The sequence below is a fragment of the Megascapheus bottae genome, chromosome 28 (assembly GCF_031878675.1).
Source record: "Megascapheus bottae isolate mThoBot1 chromosome 28, mThoBot2.hap1, whole genome shotgun sequence".
Taxonomy (NCBI): domain Eukaryota; kingdom Metazoa; phylum Chordata; class Mammalia; order Rodentia; family Geomyidae; genus Megascapheus; species Megascapheus bottae.
The window spans coordinates 14,813,774-14,840,010 of record NC_143536.1 but is presented as its reverse complement, the minus strand read 5'-3'; the positions used below and the strand labels follow the sequence as shown (position 1 = coordinate 14,840,010).

The 26,237-nt window shown below is 50.2% G+C and overlaps 2 protein-coding genes across 3 annotated transcripts in view; one reads left to right on the top strand and one right to left on the bottom strand.

Annotated features, from left to right (window-relative positions):
- Pi4ka (phosphatidylinositol 4-kinase alpha) overlaps positions 1 to 18,245 on the top strand; it is a 117,549-nt gene extending 99,304 nt beyond the window's left edge. For both annotated transcript variants that reach the window (XM_090320563.1, XM_090320562.1), the window contains exons 40-55: positions 1,497 to 1,587; positions 2,607 to 2,774; positions 3,637 to 3,690; positions 5,826 to 5,946; positions 8,346 to 8,475; positions 11,842 to 11,912; positions 12,390 to 12,462; positions 13,238 to 13,308; positions 14,399 to 14,508; positions 14,851 to 14,955; positions 15,043 to 15,168; positions 15,364 to 15,484; positions 15,843 to 16,002; positions 16,486 to 16,575; positions 16,962 to 17,045; positions 17,767 to 18,245. In XM_090320563.1, coding sequence (XP_090176689.1) covers positions 1,497 to 1,587; positions 2,607 to 2,774; positions 3,637 to 3,690; positions 5,826 to 5,946; positions 8,346 to 8,475; positions 11,842 to 11,912; positions 12,390 to 12,462; positions 13,238 to 13,308; positions 14,399 to 14,508; positions 14,851 to 14,955; positions 15,043 to 15,168; positions 15,364 to 15,484; positions 15,843 to 16,002; positions 16,486 to 16,575; positions 16,962 to 17,045; positions 17,767 to 17,818 — 1,627 coding nt within the window. In that variant the 3' untranslated portion in view covers positions 17,819 to 18,245. The remainder of the gene's footprint in view (positions 1 to 1,496; positions 1,588 to 2,606; positions 2,775 to 3,636; positions 3,691 to 5,825; positions 5,947 to 8,345; positions 8,476 to 11,841; positions 11,913 to 12,389; positions 12,463 to 13,237; positions 13,309 to 14,398; positions 14,509 to 14,850; positions 14,956 to 15,042; positions 15,169 to 15,363; positions 15,485 to 15,842; positions 16,003 to 16,485; positions 16,576 to 16,961; positions 17,046 to 17,766) is intronic.
- A 1,940-nt stretch (positions 18,246 to 20,185) lies between these two features.
- Positions 20,186 to 22,594, bottom strand: Tmem191c (transmembrane protein 191C). Its single transcript, XM_090320162.1, has 10 exons — positions 22,395 to 22,594; positions 21,998 to 22,121; positions 21,669 to 21,719; positions 21,490 to 21,567; positions 21,291 to 21,347; positions 21,113 to 21,172; positions 20,777 to 20,841; positions 20,619 to 20,691; positions 20,482 to 20,516; positions 20,186 to 20,384 (listed from the first exon to the last, which is right to left on the bottom strand). The coding sequence occupies exons 1-10, from the start codon at positions 22,547 to 22,549 to the stop codon at positions 20,186 to 20,188; spliced, it is 897 nt and encodes a 298-aa protein (XP_090176288.1). The 5' UTR covers positions 22,550 to 22,594.
- Positions 22,595 to 26,237: the final 3,643 nt, after the last annotated feature.

Here is a 26,237-nt window from a genome sequence, read left to right as displayed (position 1 = left end):
TTTACTTAAAACCCAAAATTGCCTCCTTACAACTACTTCTTTCTAATCCTAATCTGATCATCAAGAGAAAGATCACAGACTAATTTTCCTGAATTGATTCAAATTACTTAGTTTATGGCAATATCCCTCACATGAGATTCGACTGAGACAGCAACCCATAGCTTGTCTGTTGCAGAGGACTAGAGCAAGGGGCTATGGTCCTAAGTAAAAGTAGGCTTTCTGAAGGCAAGGACCCAGAAAAGAGGTGATTTGGGTTTTTTTGTCAGTCATGGGGCTTGAACTCTGAGCCTAGGTGCTGTCCCTGAGCTCTTCAGCTCAAGGCTATTGCTCTACCACTTGAGCCACAGCACCAGTTCTGGTTTTCTGGTGGTTAATTGGAGATAAGAGTCTCACAGACTTTGGTGCCCCAGCTGGCTTTGAACTGTGATCCTTCTATCTCAGCTTCCTGAGTAGCTAGGATTACAGACTTGAGCCACTGGTGCCCAGCTTTTTTTTTTTTTTTTTGTGGGTCATGGAGCTTGAACTTGGCCTGGGCGCTGTCCCTGAGCTCTTCAGCTCAAGGCTACTACCCTGTCCTTGAGCCAAGCCCCACTATGGTTTTCTAGAGGTTAATTGGAGATAAAGAGTCTCAGGTTCTTGAGGCCGGGAGTTTTGGCCTAGTGGTAGAGTGCTTGCCTAGCATACACGAAGACCTGGGCTCAATTCCTCGGTACCCCACATACATAGCAAAAAGCTGGAAGTGGTGCTGAGGCTCAAGTGGTAGAGTGGTAACCTTGAGAAAGTCCAAGGACAGTGCTCAAACCCTGAGCTCAAGCCCAGGACTGGCAAAAAAAAAAAAAAAGAGTCTCAGGTTCTTTTGTGCCCGGGCTGGCTTTGAACCTTGATCCTCTGATCTCAGCCTCCTGAGTAGTTAGGATTATAGGCATGAGCCACCGCACCCGGCTGTGCCCAGCTTTTTTTTTTAAAGAAAAAGTTCTTTAAACAGTGGTATTTTCTCACAGATGATCTATTATTAATATTTTTCTAATGTTTTTCTCTTCTTTTTTCTTTCTTGAGACATGTCCTGGAGTCTCCTCCCAAGTATTATAATGCTATTATTTTTCAAACACTTGTGTTCAGACTTAACTAATTTGATAGTGGCCTGAAATCTTTAGATAGCACTTACGTTGCTCTAAAACCCTCCAGCCTTCTCTTTCTTTTTTTTCTTTTTTCTTTTTCTTTTTTGCCAGTCCTGGGGCTTGAACTCAGAGCCTGAGCACTGTCCCTGGGCTTTCTTCAAGCTAGTCCTCTATCACTTGTGCCACAGCACCACTTCTGGCTTTTTCTGTGTATGTGGTACAGAGGAATCGAACCTGGGTCTTTGTGCATGCTAGGCAAGCACTCTACCATTAGACCAAATTCTCGACTCTAAAACCCTCCGGTTTAGCGTTTTCCTTAGCAGTGAGAAAATTTTTGTCTGGTGATGCCACCCCAGTCACACCCTCTGTATACTGTAGGTTCAAGAACACAGAAGCCATTGGGAACGAAGTAACACGTCTGGTTCGGTTGGATCCGGGAGCTGTTAGTGACGTTCCTGAAGCTATCAAGGTATTATAGCCCATACCCAGGACCTGCATCTCAAACTTGAATGCCTGAAAACTAAAAAACAGATATATTCATTACTTTCTTGTTGCTATAACAAATACCTGAATAAGTTAAACATTTAAGGAAGGAAAGTTTTATTCAGGCTCATGGTTTCAGAAGGTTGCCTTGATTAGCCCTATGTACTTGGGCAGATCATCATGCTTATCAGAGCATACAAATAGGGAGACGGCTGGTCACCTACTGGCAGACAAAAAGCAGAGAAAAGGAATATAGGAAGGAATCTGAACATGATATATAGCCCTCAAGGACATGTCCTATCAGTGACCCAGTGACCTACCTTTTTTTTTTGCCAGTCCTGGGGGTTGAACTCAGGGCCTGAGCACTGTCCTTGGGCTTTCTCAATGCCAGAACTCTACCACTTGAGCCACAGTACCATTTCTGGCTTTTTTCCATGTATGTGGTACCAAGGAATCGAACTCGGGTCTTCATGCATGCTAAGCCAAACTCCTGACCCCAGTGACCCACTTTCTCCAACTAGGCTCTACTTTTTACCACCTCCCAATAATGCCTTTATATTGTAAATCTTCATCAAGGCATGAATTCCCTCCTTGGGTCACAGCCTGTGATCCAGTCCTTTCTAGAAATGCCTCCAATAAACATACTCACCTGGGCCTTTCTCAACCAGTCAAGTTGTCGAGAATAACCATCACACCAGACCGTCTGGATAATTTAGTAAACATCAACGACAGGAATTTTTCTAATTCTTACTACATAGCATTTGTTATGTTTACAGTGGAAAAATATTAATATACTTCAATTTGGTAGAAAAATACTTAATATACTTCAATCTAGTTTATGATGATGCTGTTTTACATTATCTGTCAGATGCTTTTTTTTCTTTTTTTGTATTGTAAGAATCATCCTGTTTTGTAGTCATCTTTGGATATGAGCCATGGACTGGATATATCTAGAGGGGCCCTGAAGGACTGCCTAACCATGCTATCTCCCTACTCACTCCCTAGTTCCTCGTTACCTGGCACACCATTGATGCTGATGCACCCGAACTGAGTCATGTGCTATGCTGGGCACCCACGGACCCACCCACAGGCCTCTCCTACTTCTCCAGCATGTACCCTCCACACCCTCTCACGGCGCAGTATGGAGTGAAAGTTCTACGGTCCTTCCCTCCGGTGAGCCCAGGGCAGCTAGAGCTAGCCTCAGGTGGGGCTGAGTATGTTTTTTTTTTTGGTCAGTCGTGGGCTTGAGCTCAGGGCCTGAGCACTGACCTTGGACTTTCTCAAGGTTAGAGCTCAACCACTTGCCTCAGCACCACTTCTGGCTTTTTTTTTCTATGTATGGTACAGAGGAATCGAACCCGGGTCTTCGTGCATGCTAGACAAGCACTCTACCACTAGACCAAACTCCCGGTCCCAGGGGCTGAGTATGTTTAAATGGTGAGATGAAAGACAGGCTTCTTCAACTGTGTGGGTCCATCTTTGAGCACATGGTGGCCTATTTTGATTCAAGTAGTTATGCAGTTTTGGATTTTAAGCTTTAATTAGGTGTTTGCGTTATATTTATGTTTCATTCTAGAAGTGAGTAAACTCAGTGTGCCTGTGTCTCTTACCCCGACGGCAAACTTCAGGGAGCTTAGGGGCCTTATATGATAGTTGTGATGTAGGACAGGGGAAAAGGGGAAAGGTGGCCTGTAGATTATTCTAGAGCCTGACTCACTGCAGCCCTGGCAATACACTGTGTGCTGTAACCTTCAGCCATTTTCCTGAATGGCTTCTCTGGAAAGCAAAATAGCCTTTGTATTTTTGTTCACCAATCATGATTCTCCTCTGGTAGGCAAAGCAGCTTTTGTATTTTTGTTCATCAATCATGTGTTTTCAAGGCCTTAGTCCTTTCATTTGCTGTCCTCTGGGCCTTCCACGGTTCTCAGACCCACTATGAGACTCTAGTGCTGGTCACTGTGAGGCAGGGTCATGAAGTATCACCTACATTGGCTGTTCAGACCTCAGAAATCAAGTGATTCTTCCTCTTCTGCAGGATGCCATTCTGTTCTACATCCCTCAGATTGTGCAGGCCCTCAGGTATGACAAGGTAAGTGTGCTCACAGAAGCCATCTTTCTTCTCAGAGCTATCCTGTATTCCATGTATTTTGTGTGTGTGTGTGTATGTGTGTGTGTGTGTAATGGGGCTTGAGCTCTTCAGCTCAAGGCTACCACCCTGGGCATGGGTGCTGTTCCTAAGCTCTTCACCTCAAGGCTACCACCCCACCCCTTAAGCCACAGAACCATTGGCTGGCTTTGAACTCCTATACTCAGATCTCAGTCTCCTGAGTAGCTAGGCCTTCCGTGTATTCTTATACTTGGAATCAACCAAGTAGCCAAAGAATTCCTGATTGTTTTAGTGGGAAATGGCATTGAACTACACTAATCTAATTAGCAAGTCTGCACTCTGCCTTTAAGTTTGTCTTCTTTCTAGGCATTTTCATCCCAGAAAAATGCATCAGAAAACCAGGGCAGGTGCTGGTGGCTCATGCCTATCATCCTAGTTACTCAGGAGGCTGAGATATGAGGATCAAGGTTCAAAGCCAGCCCACGCCCAAAAGAACTTGAGACTCTTATCTCCAATTAACCTCTAGAAAATAGGTCAAAGGTAGGACGGTAGCCTTGAGCTGAAGAGCTCAGGGACAGTGCTTAGGCCAAGTTCAAGCCCCATGACCCCCCCCAAAAAAAAAGCATCAGAAGATTCTACTGATATTTCCAATTCAAATTAGGATTACAGAATTTTTTTTAATTATTCATTTTGTGTTTGACTGTTTTAACACTAAAAATATTAGTTGCTAACTGCATTAACAAATTATTTTACCTTGTTCTACTATACAGTATTTGATAGTTTCAAAATAGCAGTGCTAACAGGCAAAATGGTTTATACCTATAATGCCAGATACATGTAAGGTAGAAGCAAGAGAATCTTGAGTTAGAGGCCCATCTAAGTTAAATTATTGGGACCTTGTCTCAAAAGCAAACTACAACCAAGTTGAAAACATCTGTTCCACAAACAGGATGACAGACCAGCCTACCTTCAACCTCATACATGTTCATCAAAAACTGAAGTTAGGCCGGGAGTTTGGCCTAGTGCATGCTAGGCAAGCACTTTAACCACAAAGACCCGGGTTTAATTCCTTGGTACCACATACATAGAAAAAAGCCGAAAGTGGTGCTGAGGCTCAAGTGGTAGAGCTCTAACCTTGAGAAAGTCCAAGGACAGTGCTCAGGCCCTGAGCTCAAGTCCAGGACTGGCAAAAAAAAAATTGAAGTTACCAGATGAATAAGAAAACAGGATAAGAAGATAAGGGTTTTGTTTTGTTTGTGTCATACTGGGCTCAGCTTGTTTTCTCATGTCTATACTATTTTATTCTTTCCTCCATTTCCAGCTTTTTGCTGGTTATTTGAAGTTCACTTCTTAGATTTCAGCATCTTGAGTAGCTAAGATTATAGGCATGAGCCACCAGCACCTGGCTAAAACATAGATCTTTAGAAGAGTAATCATGGGCTGGGAGCATGGCCTAGTAGTAGAGTTCTTGTCTAGCATGCATATGAACTCCTAGGTTCAATTCCTCAGTACCACATACACAGAAAAAGCCTGAAGTAGTGCTGTGGGTCAAGTGGTAGAGCACTAGGCTTGAGCAAAAGTGCTCAAGGACAGTGCTCAGGCCCTGAGTTCAAGCCCCAGGACTGCAGAAAAAAAAAAAAAAGAAGATTAAGCATCATGATTGCCTCCTGCAGAAAGTAGTTCTGCAGAAATAACAATTTCTCTCTTTTTTTTCCAAGCTCTACCACTTGAGCCACATCACCACTTACAACTTTTTCTATATATGTGGTACTGAGGAATCGAACCCAGGTCTTCATGCATGCTAGGCAAGCGCTCTACCTCTAGGCCAAACTCCTGGCCCTGAGAAGTGTAATTATGTTTATGGAGAAGAAATAGGAGACAAATGCTGGCCTAGGCCTGTATTGCAGAATTATCTCCCTGGGTTCCAGCTTCCCATCCACCAGCCTACTAGAATATGACCTGGTTGCTGGTCTGGACTTATCATCCTTGGAGAGCTCACCCACAATTTGGAGCCCTAGAGCCAAACGTTGAGAGTTAGCTCTTATATTGGCACAGGAAGACACTCTGGTAAGGAGGGAACTCCAAGCGTGGGCTGACAGCGCCTTGCTCTCTTGCAGATGGGCTACGTGCGTGAATATATTCTGTGGGCAGCATCTAAATCTCAACTTCTTGCCCATCAGTTTATCTGGAACATGAAAACTAACATCTACCTAGATGAAGAGGGACACCAAAAAGACCGTAAGTAATTTCTTCTCTATTCAGGCCTCTTTCCCCATCTTCAGCACTTTCAGTGGCTGCCCAGGACCTCTGTGGGTCTCTGAAGCCTGTTGAGGTGCTGCCCCCTTCCTGTCCTTCAGTCACACAAGGCAGCAGGATCCTCCTTCACAAATGGTCTGTGCAACCCCCCATTGCAGATGCCATCCTGTAGCCCTAGGCTGTGTGAAACCCCCTGCCTGGGTAACTGACTACTGCAGAGCTGACTGCCTGCTCACAGCTGTCCTCTGACTAGGAGAAGAAGGGCAGCTGGCTCAGTGGGATAATTATTTTGTATTATTATTTTTTTGTCATTTGTGGGACTTGAACTTTGGGTCTGGGTGCTGTTCTGAGCTCTTCAGCTCAAGGCTACCCCTTGAGCCGCAGCCCCGCTTCTGGTTTTCTGGTGATTAATTAAAGATAAGAATCTCATGGAGGGGCCAGGAGTTTGGCCTAGTGGTTAAAGTGCTTGCCTAGCATGCGCGAAGACCCGGGTTCAATTCCTTGGTACCACATACATAGAAAAAAGCCGGAAGTGGTGCTGAGGCTCAAGTGGTAGAGCTCTAGCCTTGAGAAAGTCCAAGGACAGTGCTCAGGCCCTGAGCTCAAGCCCAGGACTGGCAAAAAAAAAAAAAAAAAAAGAATCTCATGGACTTTTTAGTGCCAGGGCTAGTTTTGAACCAAGATTCTCAGATTCAGCCTCCTAAGTAGCTAGGATTATAGGCATGAGTCACCATGCCTAAAGTAGGGATCCAATTATTAATGTAACCTTTGGACCCCTCACACTATTAAAAGCTATTGGGATCCCCAGAAAGCTTAGGTTTTTGTGGGTAGTAGTATTAACCAGAATTAGAAATTATCACTGAAGGGCTGGAATGGTAGCTTAGTGGTAGAGTGCATGCTAACCAGGCATGAAGCCCTGGGTTCTATTCCTCAGTACCACTTCAACAGGAAAAAGCCAGAAGTGGCACTGTGTTTCAGGTAGTAGCATGCTAGACTTAAGCAAAGATATTTTAGTTTTCCAGGTGTCTGTGTGTATTTTTTATTGATAGGACACCAAACTAGTTAAAGGCAGTTAAAGGTTAATGGCAATGAAGCATTGGAAACCAGCCAAGCTTCTTAGTTCCTCTCTCTTGCGAGCCTGAGTACTATCCTCAGGCTTTCTCAAGGCTAGAGCCACAGCACCACTTCTGACATTTTCTTTTTTTTTTGCCAGTCCTGGGCTTGAGCTCAGGGCCTGAGCACTGTCCTTGGGCTTACTCAAGGCTAGAACTCTACCACTTGAGCCACAGCACCACTTCTGGCTTTTTTCTATGTATGTGGTACTGAGGAATTAAACCTGGGTCTTTGTGCATGCTAGGCAAGCACTCTACCACTAGGCCAAACTCCCAGCCCCACTTCTTAGTTTCTCTCACAGCCATACCCCAGGCAGACATCTGTGGGTTGTTATTAGTACCAGGAACCAAACCCAGGGCAAATACTTTATTACTGAACTGTGCCTCCAGTCCTGGTCCTACTTTTATAATATCTAACAGTGATCATTTATAAAATAAAGGTCAGAACTGATGATGTGGCTTAGTGGTAGAGTGCTTACCTAGCATGCATGAAGCCCTGGGTGTGATTCATCAGTACCACATAATCAGAAAAGGCACTGTAGGCCTGTAATCCTAGCTATTCAGGAGGCCGAGAGCTGAGGATCAAGATTCAAAGCTAGCCCGGGGTCTAAAGACTGAGAGACTTTTATCTCCAATTAATCAGTAGAAAATGGGAAGTGGGGGTGTGGCTCAGGAGTAAGGTGGTAGCCTTGAGCTGAAAATCTAAGGGACAATGCCCAGGCCCAGAATTCATCCCCCATAACCGCCCCCCCATACACACACAAAAAAGCAATGTGGCTCAAGTGATAAAGCATTAGCTTTGAGGAAAGCACAAGGACTGTTCTCAGGCCCTGAATTCAAGCCCCAGAACTGGCCAAAAAAAGGCAACCCTACTGGATGCAGTGGCTCACGCCTGTAATCCTAGCTACTCAGGAAGCTGAGATCTGAGGACTGAGGTTCAAAGCAAGCCCAGGCACAAAAGGACCTGAGACTGTTATCTCCAATTAACCTCTAGAAAACAGGAATTCTCTCTGAAGAGTTCAGCAACAATGCCCAGGCCCAGTGGTAGGGTGGTAGCCTTGTGCTGAAGAGCTCAGGGATAGTGCCCAGGCCGAGCTCAAGCCCCATGACCCACCAGAAAAAAAAAAAAAGGAAGTCCTATATCACTTTTAGAGTTCTGGGAACTGGGTGACATCTTCTATTAAGATGCCAAAGTGGCAATGAGGACAAGATGGTATCACTTAGATCCAGTATCTAAGAAGGAGCTCAGTAACTTTGTTTCCTCATCAGCGGACATTGGTGATCTCCTGGAGCAGTTAGTGGAAGAGATCACAGGCTCCCTGTCTGGCCCAGCCAAGGATTTCTACCAGCGGGAGTTTGATTTTTTTAACAAGATCACCAATGTGTCAGCCATCATCAAGTAAGTGCAGCACTTTACAAACTGTCTTCTAAGGGCTGCTCATTCAATACCTTCCACTTGTTGGAATTGGCCTAGTAGCTTACTTGCTTATTTGTGTGTGTGTGTGCGCCTGCGTGTACGTGTGCGTGAGAGAGAGAGTGTGTGTGTCATGGAGCTGTCTGAGCTTTTTTTTTTTTTTTTGGCAGTCCTGGGCTTGAGTCCAGGGCCTGAGCACTATCCTTGGGTTTTCTCAAGGCTAGAGCTCTACCACTTGAGCCTCAGCACCACTTCTGGCTTTTTTTCTATGTATATGGTACCAAGGAATCGAACCCGGGTCCTCATGCATGCTAGGCAAGCACTCTACCACTAGGCCAAACTCCCGACCCCGTCTGAGCTTTTTTACTCTTATTTACTTATTTATTTATTTGCCAGTCCTGGGCTTGAACTCAGGGCCTGGGTACTGTCCTTGGACACCTTTTGCTCAAGGCTAGCACTCTGCCACTTAAGTCACAGTGCCACTTCCAGCTTTTTCTGTGTATGTGGTACCTAGGAATCAAATACAGGGCTTCATGCATGCTAGGCAAGTACTCCACCTCTAGGGCACACTCTAGCACTCTACTACTTTGAGCTACAGCACCACTTCCAGTTTTCTGATGGTTAATTGGAAACAAAAAGATCATGGAATTTCCTGCCCATGCTGGTTTTGAGCTGCAATCCTCTGATCTCAGCCTTCTGAATAGCTAGGATCACAGGCATGAGCCACCAGTGCTCGGCTTGCCTTTAAAAAAAAAAAAAAAAGTGAGCAAATGGCTGGACACAGTGGCTCACACCTGTAATCCTAGCTACTCAGGAAGCTGGGATCTAAGGATTAAGGTTGAAAACCAGCCTGGGCATTAAAGACCATGAGTCTCTTATCTCCAATTAATCACTAGAAAACCAGAAGTGGCTCTGTGACTCAACGGGTAGGGCAGTGTCCTTGAGCCAAAGAGCTCAGGGACAGTACCCAGGCCCAGAGTTTAAGCCACATGACCCCCCCCCAACACACACACACACACAAAAAAAGTGAGCAAATGTCCCTACAGCCAAGAACCTGCAGGTATGATGCACAGCCAGGCAGAGGACTCTTGCTGAGTTATTCAAGGCAACATGGCTGAGCACACCATTTCATTCCTTGCCTTGCCCACAGTCAGGCCACTCGCCTTTCCAAACTCCTAAGGATCCTGATAGTGTCAGGAAAACTATTGTCCTTCATAGCCTCCATGTGTTAGCTTGGGCCCTCTACTCATATAGGTCTCACATCATGCTTGGTCCAGTCTAATTTGCATGGGGCAAGGTCACCTGTGTCATATGCCAGGCAGAAGAGCACCAGGCACAGTTCCTCAGAGCCTCACACTCTTTGGATTATCTCTAATATATGGTCTTTGTGAGATCTGATTGTCTCCAGTGGCCTCTCTGGGTTGTGTACTGAGTAGAAAAGCAATATTGAGTTTCTGTCCCACAACAATAAAGGGATAAGGTAGTATGATAGTCAAGTTTGAGTCACTATAACAAAGCACTTGAGATAAAAAGAGAGAACTTCTGGGTGCCTGTGGCTCATGCCTGTAATCCCAGCCACTACTCCAGAGGCTGATATCTGATCTAAGGATCATGATTCAAAGCCAGCCTGGGCTCAGAAGTCCATGAGACTCTTATCTCCAATTAGCCACCAAAAAACCAATAGTGGTGGGGTCTGGAGTTTGGCCTAGTGGTAGAGTGTTTGCCTAGCATGCACGAAGACTCAGGTTCGATTCCTTGGTACCACAGGCATAGAAAATGCCAGAAATGGTGCTATGGCTCACATGGCAGAGTGCTAGCCTTGAGGGAAAAGCCCAAGGACAGTGCTCAGGCCCTGAGGTCAAGCCCCAGGACTGGCAAAAAAAGAAAAAAAGACAAAACAAAAAACCAATAGTGGTGCCATGGCTCAAAGTGATGCTACTCTTGAGCTGAAGAGTTCAGGAACACCACCCTATGACCAGCAGGAGGCAGGGGGAGGGAGAGAGAGAAAAAAAATGGCCAAGAGAGAAAAAATGGCCAGGTACTGGTAGCTTATGCCTATAATTCTAGCTACTCAGAAGGCTGAGATCTGAGGAGCACAGTTCAAAGTCAGCCAGGGCAGGAAAGTCCATAAGACTTTTTTTTTTTTTTTTTTGTTAGTCATGGGGCTTGAACTCTGGGCCTGGGCACTATTCCTAAGCTCTTCAGCTCAAGGCTACTGCCCTACCCCTGAAGTCACAGAGCCACTTCCAGTTTTCTAGTAGTTAATTGGAGATAAGAGTCTCACGGTCTTCTTTTATGATCCTCCAATCTCAGCCTCCTGAGTAGCTAGGATCACAGGCGTGAGCCACCGCCTGCTTCTGTGAGATTTTTTTTTTTAAACTGCAGTCACTTTTTACTTTATTTATTTATTTTATTTTGCCAGTCCTGGGTCTTGAACTCAGGGCCTAAGCACTGTCCCTGGGCTTTCTCAAGGCCAGAGCTCTACCACTTGAGCCACAGCACCACTTCCAGCTTTTTTTCTTTGTATGTGGTACCTAGGAATTGAACCCAGATCTTCATGCATGCTAGGCAAGCACTCTGCCACTAGGCCAAACTCCCAGCCTCCCTACAGTCCCTTTTTTTTTTTTTTTTTTGCCATTCCTGGGCTGGAGCTCAGGGCCTGAGCACTGTCCTTGGACTTTCTCAAGGCTAGAGCTCTACCACTTGAGCCTCAGCACCACTTCCGGCTTTTTTCTATGTATGTGGTACCAAGGAATTCGTGCATGCTAGGCAAGCACTGTACTACTAGGCCAAACTCCCGGCCCCCCTACAGTCCCTTTTTAAGGGTGTGCCACCAGTATGCCAAACTGAAGGCCAAGCCTTTAACACATGGACCTTTGGGGAACTTTACAGATCAAACTGTAACAGAAGGTCCATTTTCTGGCATCATCTTCTGACAGACATATGACTCTAGTTGTCTCTCATTCTCATGCTAAGGCCAAAGGGTCCCAAAGTCATGCAGTGACTCGAAGTGGTAGAGATAGCACTTGAGCCCAGAACCGTGGGACCCCAGAGTCAACTGCCCCCCCACAGGTACATTAGGCAGCAATGTGTGTGTGTGTGTGTGTGTGTGTGTGTGTGTGTGTGTGTGATCACATACATAGGTGAAAGGGAGAAATAGAAAACAGCTCCACCTTGGCCCAGCTCCACCTTGGCCCATATATATATATGTGTGTGTGTGTGTGTGTGTGTGTGTGATCACATACATAGGTGAAAGGGAGAAATAGAAAACAGTTCCACCTTGGCCCAGGGAACCCAATGTGTCTAACAAAGGCCCAGGAGACAGCGGAGTATTTCTGTCTTGTTTCACAGGCCCTACCCTAAAGGCGATGAGAGAAAGAAGGCTTGTCTGTCAGCTCTGTCTGAGGTGAAGGTACAGCCAGGTGAGCAGCCTGTCGATAGTGCAGAGCCAGTGTGATGACAAGGGCTTGGTTAGCCACACCACACAAATGGGTCTCACAAATGTCCAGCACCCCAGGAATGGGATCCTGTGGTGTGAGGACAAATGAAGGAGTACTGGAGGGGACATGGAGGCAAGGGTGGAAAGCTTCCACATGGGAGAATGGGGCAGGTTCCACACAAGCCCTAGCACATGTGGCATCTGGGAAGCAGAGGCCCAAAGTGACGCCCTGGAGGACCATCTTCTGGGATGGGTGGTTTATTTATTGGATGTCTGGAAAGATCTGTGAAGGATCACAGAGTGGGGAGGACAATCCCACAATAAGCCACAGAATAAATTACTGGTGTCACAGGCAAGGAGCAGATGTCCCTTGGCAAGGCAGAGGTAACTGTAGGCAGACTGTGAGATTCATTGGAACTGGTCGTGTAAACTCCTGTGCCTTCATTCTACCCTCGCATAGGCTGCTACCTACCAAGCAACCCTGAGGCCATCGTGCTGGACATCGACTACAAGTCAGGGACACCTATGCAGAGGTGGGTACCTGCTCCTGCCCTGCCGCTTCCTCAGCTGCCTCTAGAATGCTAAATGTGCAATCTACTGCAGAGCTGCACCCAGTCCTCTTTATCAGTTTTTTTTAAATATACAATTTTATTGTTACTATTTTTAAGGTGTTACACAAATCATTTTCCATTTTTTGGTCATGGGGCTTGAACTCTGGGCCTTGCACTGTCCTTGACCTCTTCAGCTCAAGGCTGCCACCCTACCCCTTGAGTCACAGTGCCACTTCCAGTTTTCTGGTGGTTAATTGGAGATAAGACTGGGCTGGGAGTTTAGCCTAGTGGTAGAGTGCTTGCCTAGCATGCACGAAGACCCAGGTTCGATTCCTTAGTACCACATACATAGGAAAAAAAAGCTGTAAGTGATGTTGAAGCTCAAGTGGTAGAGCTCTAGCCTTGAGAAAGTCCAAGGACAGTGCTCAGGCCCTGAGCTCAAGCCCAGGACTGGCAAAAAATTAAATAAATAAATAAATAAATAAATAAAAGACTCTCATGGACTTTAGTACCTGGACTGGCTTTGAACCAGGATCCTCAGATCTCAGCCTCTTCAGTAGCTAGGATTACAGGAGTAAGCCATCGTACCATTGTACCTGTCTATCACTGGTTATTTTTAAAATAGGGTCTCACCTCCTACCTGTGTGCCTGGTCCAAGATTTCATCTTTTTTAGGCTTTCCATACTTGCTAGGATTACAGGTATGAGTCAGTTTATATTTGCCCCATCATATGTGCCATATTTTTTTTCTTTTTTAGTGCTGCAAAAGCCCCATATCTGGCTAAATTTAAGGTGAAACGATGTGGAGTGAGTGAACTTGAAAAAGAAGGTCAGTGAGCACTCCTGCTTTAGTTGGAGATTCAATGCTTTTCTTAGCTAAGGCCAGTTGCTTTAGGCCTGCTCTCCCATAAAAGATGTCTGGGGACCAGGAGTTTGGCCTAGTGGTAGAGTGCTTGCCTAGCATGCACAAAGACCTGGGTTCAATTCCTCAGTACCACATACATAGAAAAAAGCCAGAAGTGGTGCTGAGGCTCAAGTGGTGGAGCTCTAGCCTTGAGAAAGTCCAAGCACAGGGCTCAGGTCCAGAGTTCAAGCCCAGGACTGGCAAAAAAAAAAAAAAAAAAATGTGTCCATTCAGAGATGGCAGGAAACGATCTACTCAGGGACCAACATCCCCACCCTGAATATCTGTCAGTCCAAGTTCACTGGCCCATCCAAGAGATTCCCTATTGAGGCTGAGTAACATGTGCTTTTCTGGGGTACTTCACGAATCCTCACAGCCTGGGTATGTGTGGTCTCTGGAAGCAGAGACTATGGCATCAGACAAGGCATGTGGGTCCCCAGTCCCTCCCAGGGCTCTAGGAAGGACCCTTGCCTGCCTCTTCAGCTTAGAGTGGCTTCACAGACCTGAGTGGTGGTAGCTTTTCCTTGGCTTACACCTGCACCATTCCAGCTCTCCCTGACTTCTTCGCACGGCATCTCTGCCTTGGGTATCTGCATTCAAACTTCCTTCTTAATGAACTAGACACCCAGGTTCTACCCAGTATGACATTTTTTTTTTTTAATTCTACAGAGACTAAATTTCCAAATAAGATCCCATTTGAGACTCGGGGTGTGAATTTAGGGGGCACAGGGATCTGGCCATGGTGGCCAGTGTGGAAGCATGCCTTCCATGGCCTTGCCCAGATTCTCATCCAGGAGTCCTCTCTTTAGCTCACATTGGGACTTGGAAAGGCCCATTGGTTGGAAAGGTCCCTGGCCCTGTCATTCTGCCTGCTGCCTTGTGATGTTTCTTGGGTCCCTTATTCCCCTAAGGGCTTTGTAAAAGTGATCCTCAAGACTCCTGAAGGTTCTTCCAGGTCTTCTCAGAGGCTTCTGACTGCCCCAGCTAACAGGCATTGCCTCTGCCCCCGCCCCAGGTCTGCGGTGCCGCTCAGACTCCGAGGATGAGTGCAGCAGCCAGGAGGCTGACGGCCAGAAGATCTGCTGGCAGGCAGCCATATTCAAAGTGGGGGACGACTGCCGACAGGTAATGGGGCTGGGCTAGCAGAGCCAGGCCCTCTTTCCCTCAAAGAAGTGAATCTCACATGCCGAGACAGCCATTTCCCCTCATTCTGTTCAGATGCCATGAAGTGAATTAGAGCTTCTGCCCAACAGGCCTCTCTCTCCAGCCCCTGCCTGCTGTTCTACCTCCAGTGCCTATCCAGAGGGACACACTTACTCATACATCCTTGCAGCAGTGTAGCCTCATACCTAGCCTGCCAGACTCTAGTTGGCCTCTGTGCTATATGACCCTGAGGGCCACTGGAAGGTGTGTAGGCTGGATGGAGAGACCACCAATGTCAGCATCTTCCACTGTCTCCTTGCCCAGGATATGCTGGCCCTGCAGATCATCGACCTCTTTAAGAACATCTTCCAACTTGTTGGCCTGGATCTCTTTGTTTTTCCTTACCGGGTGGTAGCCACTGCCCCTGGGGTGAGTTCCCTGAGCAGGAGCCTGGGAAGGGGCCTGTTTCCTCCACCTGGCATTCCTCAAGACTCACTCTTCCTTCTTCCTTCCTAGTGTGGAGTGATTGAATGCATCCCCGACTGCACTTCCAGAGACCAGCTGGGCCGCCAGACAGACTTTGGCATGTATGACTACTTTACACGCCAATACGGGGACGAATCCACCCTGGCCTTCCAGCAGGTAGCCAGCCAGCTCCTGGTTATCTGCCTTATCACCTGTCCCTCCCCTCTGCTGCTCCTCAGAATTCTCACCCCAGAAGAAAGTGAACCCCTGAGAGTGGGAAGAAGGCCCTGGCTTACTGACCCAGGCTCTGGCTCCACTGAGGCTCTAGCCTCTGTAGGTCCCTGAGCCATCATGAGGCCACTTTCCACACAGGCACGCTACAACTTCATCAGAAGCATGGCCGCCTACAGCCTCCTGCTGTTCCTGCTGCAGATCAAGGACAGGCACAATGGCAACATCATGCTGGATAAGAAGGGCCACATCATCCATATCGGTGAGCCGGGCCACAGCAGCCCTCCCTGTCCCCTTACCCCACAGAAGGCAGCAGGCCTGTCATGACATCCTAGCCATGATGGCCAGGGTGGGCATGGAGTTCAATTCTAAGGTCCAGGCTGCTAGCCCTCGGGCCATCTTGCTAGAGAGGGGACAGGGTGGGCAAAAAGAAATGATGAGCTGGGGGATCCCACCCCAGTGCCTGCCTCCATCTCCTTCCCCATTCCAATGTTTGATGCTCCCCCACTGTCCCCAGGAGAATATGGCCTGCTCATGTGCGATAGATAGCAGGGGATCTCTGAGCCCTTTCCCATCTTTAACCTTGCACATCGCCTAGTGACACGCTTTGGGTTTTGCAGACTTTGGCTTCATGTTCGAAAGCTCACCAGGTGGCAACCTTGGCTGGGAGCCAGACATCAAGCTGACAGACGAGATGGTGATGATCATGGGAGGCAAGATGGAGGCCACGCCGTTCAAGTGGTTCATGGAGATGTGCGTCCGAGGCTACCTGGCTGTGCGGTAAGCTGTGTGGCGGCACGTGTGGAGGCATGGGGGCAGCCCCTTGATGCTGGCGCCTGGAGAGTCAAATGGAGAGAACCCCAGGGCCAGTCCCTCTGGGCTTTCATCCAGAGTCTGCAGTCTCTAGACTGTGCTCATCTGCCCAACACTCCCTCAGCCTCAGGCTTCCCCTTCTGAACATTCCCTCCGCCATTTCACCATAGCCTGAGCACCTGCTGCAGCCATCATAGTGTCTGTCACTTTTCTAGGACCACACTGTAGGGTGTGGTACTCAGCACTGTTGTCCTGCACAACAAAGAGGTGGCATCTTTGCCCCACAGCTGGAGCCCTCGAATGTAGAGATAGGGCAGGAATGCTCAAGCCCCGGGGTGGGGCAGTGAGCAGCCCTAGCAAAGCAGGGCTGTGGATGTCATGGAGAGGCAAGGGTAGCTGGCTCAGGTTGACCTGTCTACCCCTCATCCCTCCCTCCCCATCTCTCTACAGACCCTACATGGATGCAGTCGTCTCTCTGGTCACGCTCATGTTGGACACGGGCCTGCCATGCTTCCGAGGCCAGACAATCAAGTTGCTGAAGTAGGTTTTTCTCGGAGTGGATGTGCAGGCCACAGAGGGAGGCGCCTGGCTGAGGCTACCCAGACATGGGAACCCTCTATGTGGTGGTAACTGTGGTGGTCATGTCCTTGGAAACCAAGATGGCCACCAAACCAGACTTGCCCTTTTTAGTTTCTCCTTGGGCTGCAGGAGCTTAGCTCCCCTAAACTTAGTCCCCCTCACAGGGCCATTGGGCTTGGAACATGCTGTAAAACTTGATGCAGTTAGCTTTTGGCACACAGACTCTGGTAGATGCCTTTCCAGGTTATATAGCCTTTAGCTGGACAGATTGCTGCAAGCACTGCCTGCAGGAGCAGGAGCCCGCTGAGAACGGGCATCGGCAGCATGCAGCCCTCTTCTCTCCCCAGACACAGGTTTAGCCCCAACATGACCGAGCGGGAGGCGGCAAACTTCATCATGAAGGTGATCCAGAGCTGCTTCCTGAGCAACAGGCAAGTCACCCGCCTGCCTCGTCCCTGGTTACGAAGCACTGGCAGGATCGGGCCTGGAGCAGGTGACACGGCTCCTGCTGTCCCTGGACAACCCCTCTTGGGGGAGAGCCAGGATTACTCAAGCCGTGATGAGAGTTGTCAGGGGACAACAGGTGCTGGCTGGTTTAGATCAGCTGGGCGAGTGCCGAGGAACACCCAGAGGAGAGGCAGGAAGCCAGACTCACTTGGGGTCAGACTCAGAAATGCAGAGCCAGGAGCGGGGAGTCAGATCCCATCTCTAGAGGTGAATGTCCAAGACAGCCACGTCTTTTTGGAGTGACTGGTGCCATCAAGAAGAAGGCAGCTCTGGGAATCTGGGGGTAATCCCCAGAGGGAGCCCCAGTAGGAGGCTGGGGAAGGGTGGGGGCACCTTGCCTACATGAGTTACTGGATGAGTCTGAGAGGAAGGCAGACAAGTTGGCCTAACTGCCCCCACAAGATCTGCTGCCCTAATAAGGGCAGTGTACAAAGGGCAGAACAGGCTCAGCAGGCTCCTAGGCATGCAGAACAGAGGAGTGGAAGCTCAGAGACAGCAAAACAAGAGGGGGTCCAAGATGAGGAAAGACAGGCCTGCGCCGAGGGCGGCCGGCTGAGAGTATGAAGGGAGCCAGGTGAGGTCCAGGAGCTGGGTGGCAAAGGAAGACAGGTAAGCCTTTCATATCCTGTTCCTTCCGTCTTGCAGGAGCCGAGCCTACGACATGATCCAATACTATCAGAATGACATCCCCTACTAAGGAGGGACTTCCTGAAGTCCAGCCCTCTGCCTGAGCCGCCCCTTCTGAAGCCTCCTCAAATCATGGAGCCTGTGAACACCTCCACCCCTTCTGGCCCCCTAGAGGCCCCACCTTGTGGTTGGTGGGTGAGCTGCCTGCAGCCCCATCACTTCACCCAGCAGAGTTGATAGTAAAAAGAACTGCAGGGCTGCCTAGGCATGGCATGAGTGTAGCGATGCTTCAGTGACACAGAGACTGAGTGGACAATCGTGACGGTGCTGTCTGCACGCAGGTGTCAGTTGTTTGCACTGGACACATTCCCTACCTGTCTTATTACATAGGTACATGAAATATTTTCTTGTGTATAAGAAAAAACAAAAATTACATGCAACTTAAGATTTAATGAATGTGTACAAAATAAAAACGCCAAAATGTGCTGTATTGGAAAGTGCTTGGCTAGGTTAATGGCATCCAGAGGGCACAGTGGATGAGGATGGTTCCTAGCCAAATGTTCAAAGCAAGAGGCTCCCACCCTATCTATGTCCTCTCCAGGGCCAAAGACCTCTGCAGTCCAGCATGTGATTATGTCAAAAATGACTAAGCCAGGTGCTAGTGGCTCACACTTGTAATGCTGATTACTTAGGAGGCTGAGATTGGAGGATCAAGGTCCCAAAGCCAGCCTGGGTTTTGGGTTTCTTTTCTTTTTTTTTTTTTTTGGCCAGTCCTGGGGCTTGAACTCAGGGCCTTTTTGCTCAGGGCTAGCATTCTACCACTTGAACCTCGGCTCTACCTGCAGCTTTTCTGTTTATGTAATAGTGAGTGATCAAACCCAGGGCTTCATGCAGGGTAGCCAAGTACTCTACCACTAAGCCACATTCCTAGTCCCCCAGCGTGTGTGTGTGTGTGTGTGTGTGTATTTTTTTTCTTGCCAGTCCTGGGGCTTGAACATAGAGCCTGGGCACTGTCCTTGAGCTTTTTTTTTTTTTTTCCTCAAGTCTAGCACTCTGCTACTTGAGCCACAGCACCACTTTTGATGTTTTCTATGTATGTGGTACCAGGAATCAAATCCAGGGCTTCATGCATGCTAGCTAGGTAAGCACTCTACCACTAGGCCACATTCCCAGCCCTAATTTTTTTTTTCTTTTGCCAGTCCTGGGCTTGGGCTCAGGGCCTGAGCCCTGTCCTTGGACTTTCTCAAGGCTAGAGCTCTACCACTTGAGCCTCAGCACCACTTCCAGCTTTTTTCTATGCATATGGTACCAAGGAATTGAACCCGGGTCTTCATGCATGCTAGGCAAGCACTCTACCACTAGGCCAAACTCCCGGTCCAGCCCTAATTTTTTTAATAAAAAACGGAATGTCTGGCTTAAGTATAGAGCTAGTGAGAAAGCCCAAGGACAGTGCTCAAGCCCTGAACTCAAGCCCAGGACTGGCAAAAAAAAAGAAAAAAAAAAAAAAACGAAATGTCTACAGAGAAGGCAAGGTAGAAAAGCTCTGTAATCTGAGCTTTTGGGAAGTGTTGGCAAGACCAGGTAGTACCAAGTTCATACCCCAGAATCTAAATGAAAACTATCAGTCACCCTTTGTGTCAGAGAAAGTCCATGGGGTTAGTTTCCACAAAGCCACTTGGTCCCTGTGGCTCATGTCTATAATCCTAGCTACTCAAGAGGCTGAGATCTGAGGATTATGGTTTGAAGCCAGCCAGGCAGGCACTAGGCTACGCTTCTGGCCATCTGGGGCTTTTTCTGTCATTAATTTGGGCCAATAGTTTAGCCCAGTGGTAGAATGCTAGCCTAGCATGCATGAAGCCCTGGGTTTGAGTCCACGTACTCAGCAAAACCTGGAAGTGGTGTTGTGGCTCAAGTGGCCGAGTGCTAGCCTTGAGCCATAAGTGTCCTAGGACTGTGTCCATGCCCTGAATTCAGACCCCAGGACTGGCAAAAAGAAAAAAAAAAAGAAAAAAAAAGCCACTGTGGCTCAGACCTGTTGTGCTACCTACTCAGGAGGCTGAAATCTAAGGATGGAGGTTCAAAGCCAGCCCACCAACGATAGGAAAGTCCAGGAGACTGCATTAACCACCAGAAAACTGGGAAATGGAGCTGTGGCCCAAGCAAAAGAACAACTCAGGGGGGGACAGTGCCCAGGCTGAATTCAAGCCCAGGGCAGGCAACTAACTCACTCATCACCAAATTGCCCAGGCACACAGGACCCTCAGCCTGCAGCTTTGGATGAAGGTTGGCCTCGGCGCGGCAGCCGAGGCCTGGGGCTGACACACCTACCCGACAGTCAGGCCTGCTGGGACTCAGAGACCCCATCGCGGCCACCCCCCTCCGCGCGCCCCACAAACCACACGGGAGACAGAGATCCAGGCAGCGGGCGTGATGTGCGCTAGGCGGGCAGCAGCCCGCGCACGCGCAGCTCGAGCAGCGGGGACAGCGTGTAGCGCAGCCGGCGGAAGGCGACCTCTGAGCTGAGGTGCGGGAGGCCCGACAAGTCTGGCTTCGCCAGCACCGTGTAGAGCAGCGGCAGCGCCAGGAAACCGAGCGGGAGCAGCAGCACTGTCTGCAGCGCGCCCAGTGCCCACAGCCTGCCAAACACGGGCGGACGGACAGATGGGCGGCGGTTGCGAGACGCACCTATGGGGGGGGGGGGACTGGAGCCCGCTCACCCACCACCGGGCTCACCTGATGCTCCCCGTGCCACCGAACAGTCCCTTCTCCTACAAAGAAGGAGCGGCGTCCCGTTCTCCTGGAGAGGCCAGGCTCCCGCTCCAGCCCGCCCCGGCCCAGCTCTCGCGCCCCAGCCCGCGCCCCGCGCTCACGCAGTCTGCCCTGGCCACCTCCTCCATGAGCGAGCCGGCGCAGGCCTGCACCCGACGGGGCTGCGAGCTCCACCTGCGGGGAAGGCACTGAGGTGAGCCGCCTGCCTGGGCCGCCATCCGCACCGCACCCCTCACCCCTCCCTTGCAGCTTCCCTTACACTTCCCGGCCGCCTCGCGCAGCCTCCAGTGCGGCCGCCGCCTCCATCACCTTCCCCTGAAGCTCCTGGAGGAACGGGAATGAGCGGGGGGGGGGGGGGCACGTCTGTAACCCTCGCTACTCGGGAGGTCGAGATCAGAGGATCATGACTCAAATCCAGCCTTCGGGCTCCAGTGGTAGAGCGCCAGCTGGGAGCGAGAAAGCTAAGGGACGGACTCCAGGCCCTGAGTTCAGGTGCCAGTACGGGAGGGGGGAGCGGCGCATGCGTGCGCGACACACACACACACACACACACACACACACACACACACACAGTGACCTGCTCTGGAGGGCACACCTGCAGAACCCCGCTCTGCTCCTGGAAGCTGGCCCAGGCCTCCTCGGTCCGCTGCACGCCCTTGGAGTAGAGGCTTGATTAGACGTGTGGAGGACCATCCTCCCTCCATAACCTCCACCCTCTGACCCGTACTCCACTCTCACCTGAAGCCTATCCTCTTCCCTCGACCCGCTCTCACCTGCCGCAAGCCTTCCGCTTGCATGGCACACTTGGCCTCCGCCAGCTCCAGCTGTTTCTTCCGAAGGATTCAAGAAATGTCAAAAGCCTTCCTGGGCAATTCCAGGACCTCGGAGCCGCGCTCAGGCTCCGCCCTGGGTCTCCGTGGCCGCGCCGACGGCTCCGCCCCCATTCCGGCCCGCTGAGCCCCACCTCAGTACCTGCAACGCTACCAATTGGGTCTCCAGTTGCTGCTCGGCGCGCTGCTGGCTCAGCTGTTCGCCTCCGTAGTAAAAGAGCTGGGGGGTACCAGGCTTGTGAGGGCGGGGCTTAAAGGACATCCATCTTAAGGGACAGGGGACTGGGCGGGCGACAGAAGCCGTCCCACCCCTTGACTTACTTGACTGGACAGCTCCTCCCACTGCTCCTGCAGCTGCCGGTTGTGAAGCTCCTGCGTAGAGGATCGAGAGCGCAGTCCCGAGCTCGGCCGGCCCCACCCACTCGTGGCCCCGCCCCTCCCCGCATCGGCCCCGCCCCCGCGGGTCCAGGCCCCGGCCCCACCCACTCGTGGCCCGCCCCTCCCGCATCGGCCCCGCCCCCGCGGGTCCAGGACCCGGCCCCACCCACTCGTGGCCCCTCCCCTCCCCGCATCGGCCCCGCCCCCGCGGGTCCAGGCCCGGCCCCACCCACTCGTGGCCCCGCCCCCACGGGTCCAGGCCCCGCCCCCACCAGGTCCTGCTTGCGTCGCTCCGCCGCTTCCAGCATTCCCTGCACGCGCTCCACGCGATCCCTCGCGGTCACCCGCGTTTCCCCTCGTCGCGCCTGCACTGCTTGGCTGCGTCTCCGCTGCAGGCTGCGGATGAGAACTTGCTACGAGAACGGTGCGGGGCTCTCAGGATCCCGATGCTCCCTCTGCCCCGCCGCCGCTCCTGTCAGGACCCCGCCTCCCGGGGGTGTCAGACCCCCGGCCTTTCTTTCCTGGGTTCCCTTAGTAGGGTTAGTCCCAAGGGCCACGATAGGTGGGCCAGACACTCAGGGAAGCCCGCTCTCCCCAACACCAGGCGCCGACCCCGGCGGGGCCGACACTCGCCTGCGCCCGCCCCGTCGGGCGGCGGCCCCTGCGCACCTGCGCTCCTGCTCGCGCAGGTCCTGGAGGCGCGCGGTGAGGCTCTCGCTCTCGGCCTCCAGCCCGCGCACCAGCTCCTCCAGCTCCTGCTTCCGCAGCCGCCCGTCCCGGTTGTCCTTCTGCAACTGCAGCAGCTGCTCCTGGGGCTCAGCCATGATTCCAGGGCTCTCCAGTCTCTCCTGGCTCTTCTCGCAGGAGGAACCGGCCCACGGCTGGCGTCACAATGGACGGCAGAGGGCGCCCAACGCACTCGTTCCACCCCCGAGCCGAGCGCCACGCGGGTCGATTTTATCTAAGAACTCCAATTGGGGCTGGACTGTGGCTTAGTGGTAGAGCGCTGGCTCAGCATGCATGAAGCCCTGGGTTCAATTCCGCAGCACCACACACACAGAAAGGGCAGGGAAGTGGCTCTGTGGCTCAATGGTAGAGCGCTAGCCTTAAGCAAAGAAGCTCAAGGACAGTGCCCAGGCCCTGAGTTCAAGTCCCAGGATTGGTAAATACACACACACACACACATACAATTGGATTTATAAAAGGTTAGTAAAAGCCCAGTAAAAGGCAAATAAACTGCTAGCATCAAATACAGTCAAATCATGGATAGAGTGCATTCTATCTATTCTATAGAGTGGATTCCTCAGTACCACATACATTAAAAAGAAAAAAAAAAAAGGCCAGCAGTGGTGCTGTGGCTCAAGTAGTAGGGTTCTAGCCTTGAACAGTGCTCCGGCCCTGAACTCAAACCCAGGACTGGCCAAGAAAAATAAGAAAACAAAAAACCAGACAATCCAAAACAAGATTCATTTCCCCATACCGCAAATAAGTAACTAGTAAAAGAGCCATAAACATGTCCATATGTACATGTCTTTTTTTTTTTAATAGATAGGAGCCCAAGCTCTAATTCTCCTGCCTCAGCTTCCCCAAGTGCTGCCGTGTTATAGATGTCCTCACACTGGCTCAAGTCCTGTTCTTCTTTTGATTCACTGATTCCAAAGTGCCATTCTGCGTCTTGCTTTTGTGAACACATGACAAAGTGAAATGGAAAAAGTAGCTTAGGACTTAAAAAAAAAATGTTATGTTTTACTTTTTATGTATTTTGCCAGTCCTGGGGCTTGAACTCAGGGCGCTGTCCTTGAGCTTCTTTTTGCTCAAGGCTAGCACTCTACCACTTGAGCCACAGCACCATTTCTGTTTTTTTCTTCCTCCTCCTCCTCCTCCTCTTCCTGTTCCTCCTTCTCCTTCATCTTCTTCTTCCAGTTGTGAGGCTTGAACTCTGAGCCTGGGCACTGTCCCCTGAGTTCTTCAGCTCATCGATAGTGCTCTACTACTTTGAGCCACTCCCAATTTCCTGGTGGGTATTTGGACATGAATCTCATAGCCCTTTGTTCCCGAGCTGGCCTTGAATTGTGATCCTCAGATCTCAGCCTCCTGAGTAGTTAGGATTTACAGGTGTGAGTCATTGGCATCTAGCAGATCTTTTGCTGATTAATTGGAGATAAAAGTCTCTGGGACTTGTCTTCATGGACTGATTTCAAAAAATGACCTCTCAACTTCCTGAGTTGCTAAGATTACTAGTATGAGCCACCAACGTCCAGCTTCATTCATCATAAGAAAAACATTTTGTTGATTTTTTAAATGTGTATTTCTTTTTTGTTCGTGGGGCTTGAACACAGGGCCTGGGTACTCTCCCTGAGCTCTTCTGCTCACTCCACGATGGTGCTATACCACTTAGAGCCACAGCGCCACTTCTGGTTTTCTGATGGTTGATTAGACGTAAATCTCCAGGCTGGCTTTGAACCATGATCCTTGAATCTAAGCCTCCTGAGTAGCCAGAATTATAATCATGAGCCACCAGTACCTTGGGGCCAGAAAACCATACTTCTGATTAAAAGAACACTACTGCAGAGCCTGGCGCATGGCCTAGTGGTAGAGTGCTTGCCTAGCATGCACAAAGCCCTGGATTTGATTCCTCGGTACTTAACTACTCAGAAGGCTGAGATCTGAGATTCCCAGTTCAAAGCCAACCAAGGGCAGATAAATTCACTCATCTCCAATTAACTTGAAAAATAAAAATAAAAAGCCAAAAGTGGTAGAGGGACAAATCTTAAGCAAAAAAAGTTAAGCAAGAGGCCCTGACTTCAAGCTCCAGTACTGGCACAAACAAAAAGAAAAGGAAAGAAAGAAAAAGAAACAGGAGGGAAGAGAGGGGAGGGGAGGAAGGAAAGAAAAGAGAAACCACAGTGATGTCTGTGCCTCCCCGCCCTACCCCCCCCCCCTCATTTACGCCCAACCTGTCCCCAGGGTCTGCTCTTGTCAATTACTTACCTACCACCCCTCCAGTAGGAAGGGAGAGGCTGTGAGCCCGGGTACCCAGCTCATTTGAGTGTGAAGGAGCCTGCTTGGAGCTGGGCCCTCTGCTGCTCTGTCAGCAGTAGGCTGTGCTGCCAACTTGAGCTTTAAGCGCAACAGTAACCTCTTGGCATCAATGTGACTCCATCACACTGCCTAGGGTGCCTTCCCCCGTGGCTCAGCCAGAGAGGCCCACTGAGGCCTCCAGTAACTCTCACCTCTGGAGCACAAGCCCCATGCCACCTGGCAGGCTCCTCTCAGTGACGACCACAGGCAAGTGGCCTCCTGCTGCTCCTCTGCCCTTTATGTCTGCCCCTCCCTCTGCCCTGCACTCACGTTTTCTTTGAGCCTCACCCCAATAGGAATCTATTGGAAAAGTGTTTTCTAGCTACCAGCCCAGCTCCTGCCCAGTGCAATATTCCCGCACCCGTGGCCTCCACAGGACCTCCATTAGGATGGCACCTGGCACATAAACCATGCGGCCCAAGGCTTAGGGCGGTAGATTTGAGCTGAGGAGCCCAGACACAGCACCCAAGCCGAGTTCAAGTCCTATAACCAACCAAGAACAAAACAAAAAACAAGCTTTTGGCCAGGAGTTTGGCCTAGTGGTAGAGTGCTTGCATGAAGACCCGGGTTCAATTCCTTGGTACCACATACATAGAAAAAGGCGGAAGTGGTGCTGTGGCTCTAGTGGTGGAGCGCTAGCCTTGAGAAAGCCCAAGGACAGGGCTCAGATCATGAGTTCAAGGCTGGGACTGGCAAAAAAAAAAAAGAAAAAATTTAAAAGGAAAAAAAAAAACCCATGCTATCCCCTCTCGCCTTCCTCTGCCTATCTTGTTGCAGTGTACAGGAGAGCCGGCCACCAGGCTCACACGCAGAGCTCCCGTGATGGCCTCAGTGAGCCCAGCCTGGGCCACCTGTGATGGTGCTGATGAGGGTCATCTCACCAGCCACTGGCAGCTCACACCCGAAATCCTGGCTAATCAGAAGGCTGAGAGATGAGGCTGGGGGCGGGAAGTCCCGATTTTTACCTCTGAGTAACCAACCAGCCAGAAAGGCTCGGGAGCACTACCCCTACCCCCCCCCCCCCACCCCAGCACATCTCCTGTGGCAGCTGTAAAGTGATAGAGGCCCGAGCCAGAGCCCTCCCTCGTCACACTTCAGTGTCCTGCCGCAGTAAAACAGAGGTCCTCCGCCAGGTAAGTTTTCCATCAAGCTTTTAATGAAAAGATCATAAAATAACAGTTTCTCATCACTGTACATTAAGACTGCACACTTCTGAATGGAGATCAGTTGTCGGTCAATCACTTTTCTATGACACTGGAGAGCTGCATACCTGCAGCTCCAACCTGAATTTATCCTAACTCTTGAGGGATGTGAACGCAATGTGATGAGTGACAACGGCGGTGGCCAGTACAGGAGTGCGATCCCGGCGTCCCTCCCCTCTTTGGGAAGGGTATAAAGTAGGACATGATCCCTCTTCCAATTCCCATTAAA

Bases quoted from the DNA above. Each gene is read 5' to 3' on its own strand.
- Tmem191c (XM_090320162.1), bottom strand. From the start codon at position 22,549: ATGGCTGAGCCCCAGGAGCAGCTGCTGCAGTTGCAGAAGGACAACCGG. The intron at 21,348-21,489 runs GTACTGAGGTGG...ATCCTTCGGAAG, and splicing joins CCCAATTGGTAGCGTTGCAG to AAACAGCTGGAGCTGGCGGA. The intron at 20,385-20,481 runs GTGAGCCCGGTG...CGTGTTTGGCAG, and splicing joins GGTGGCACGGGGAGCATCAG to GCTGTGGGCACTGGGCGCGC.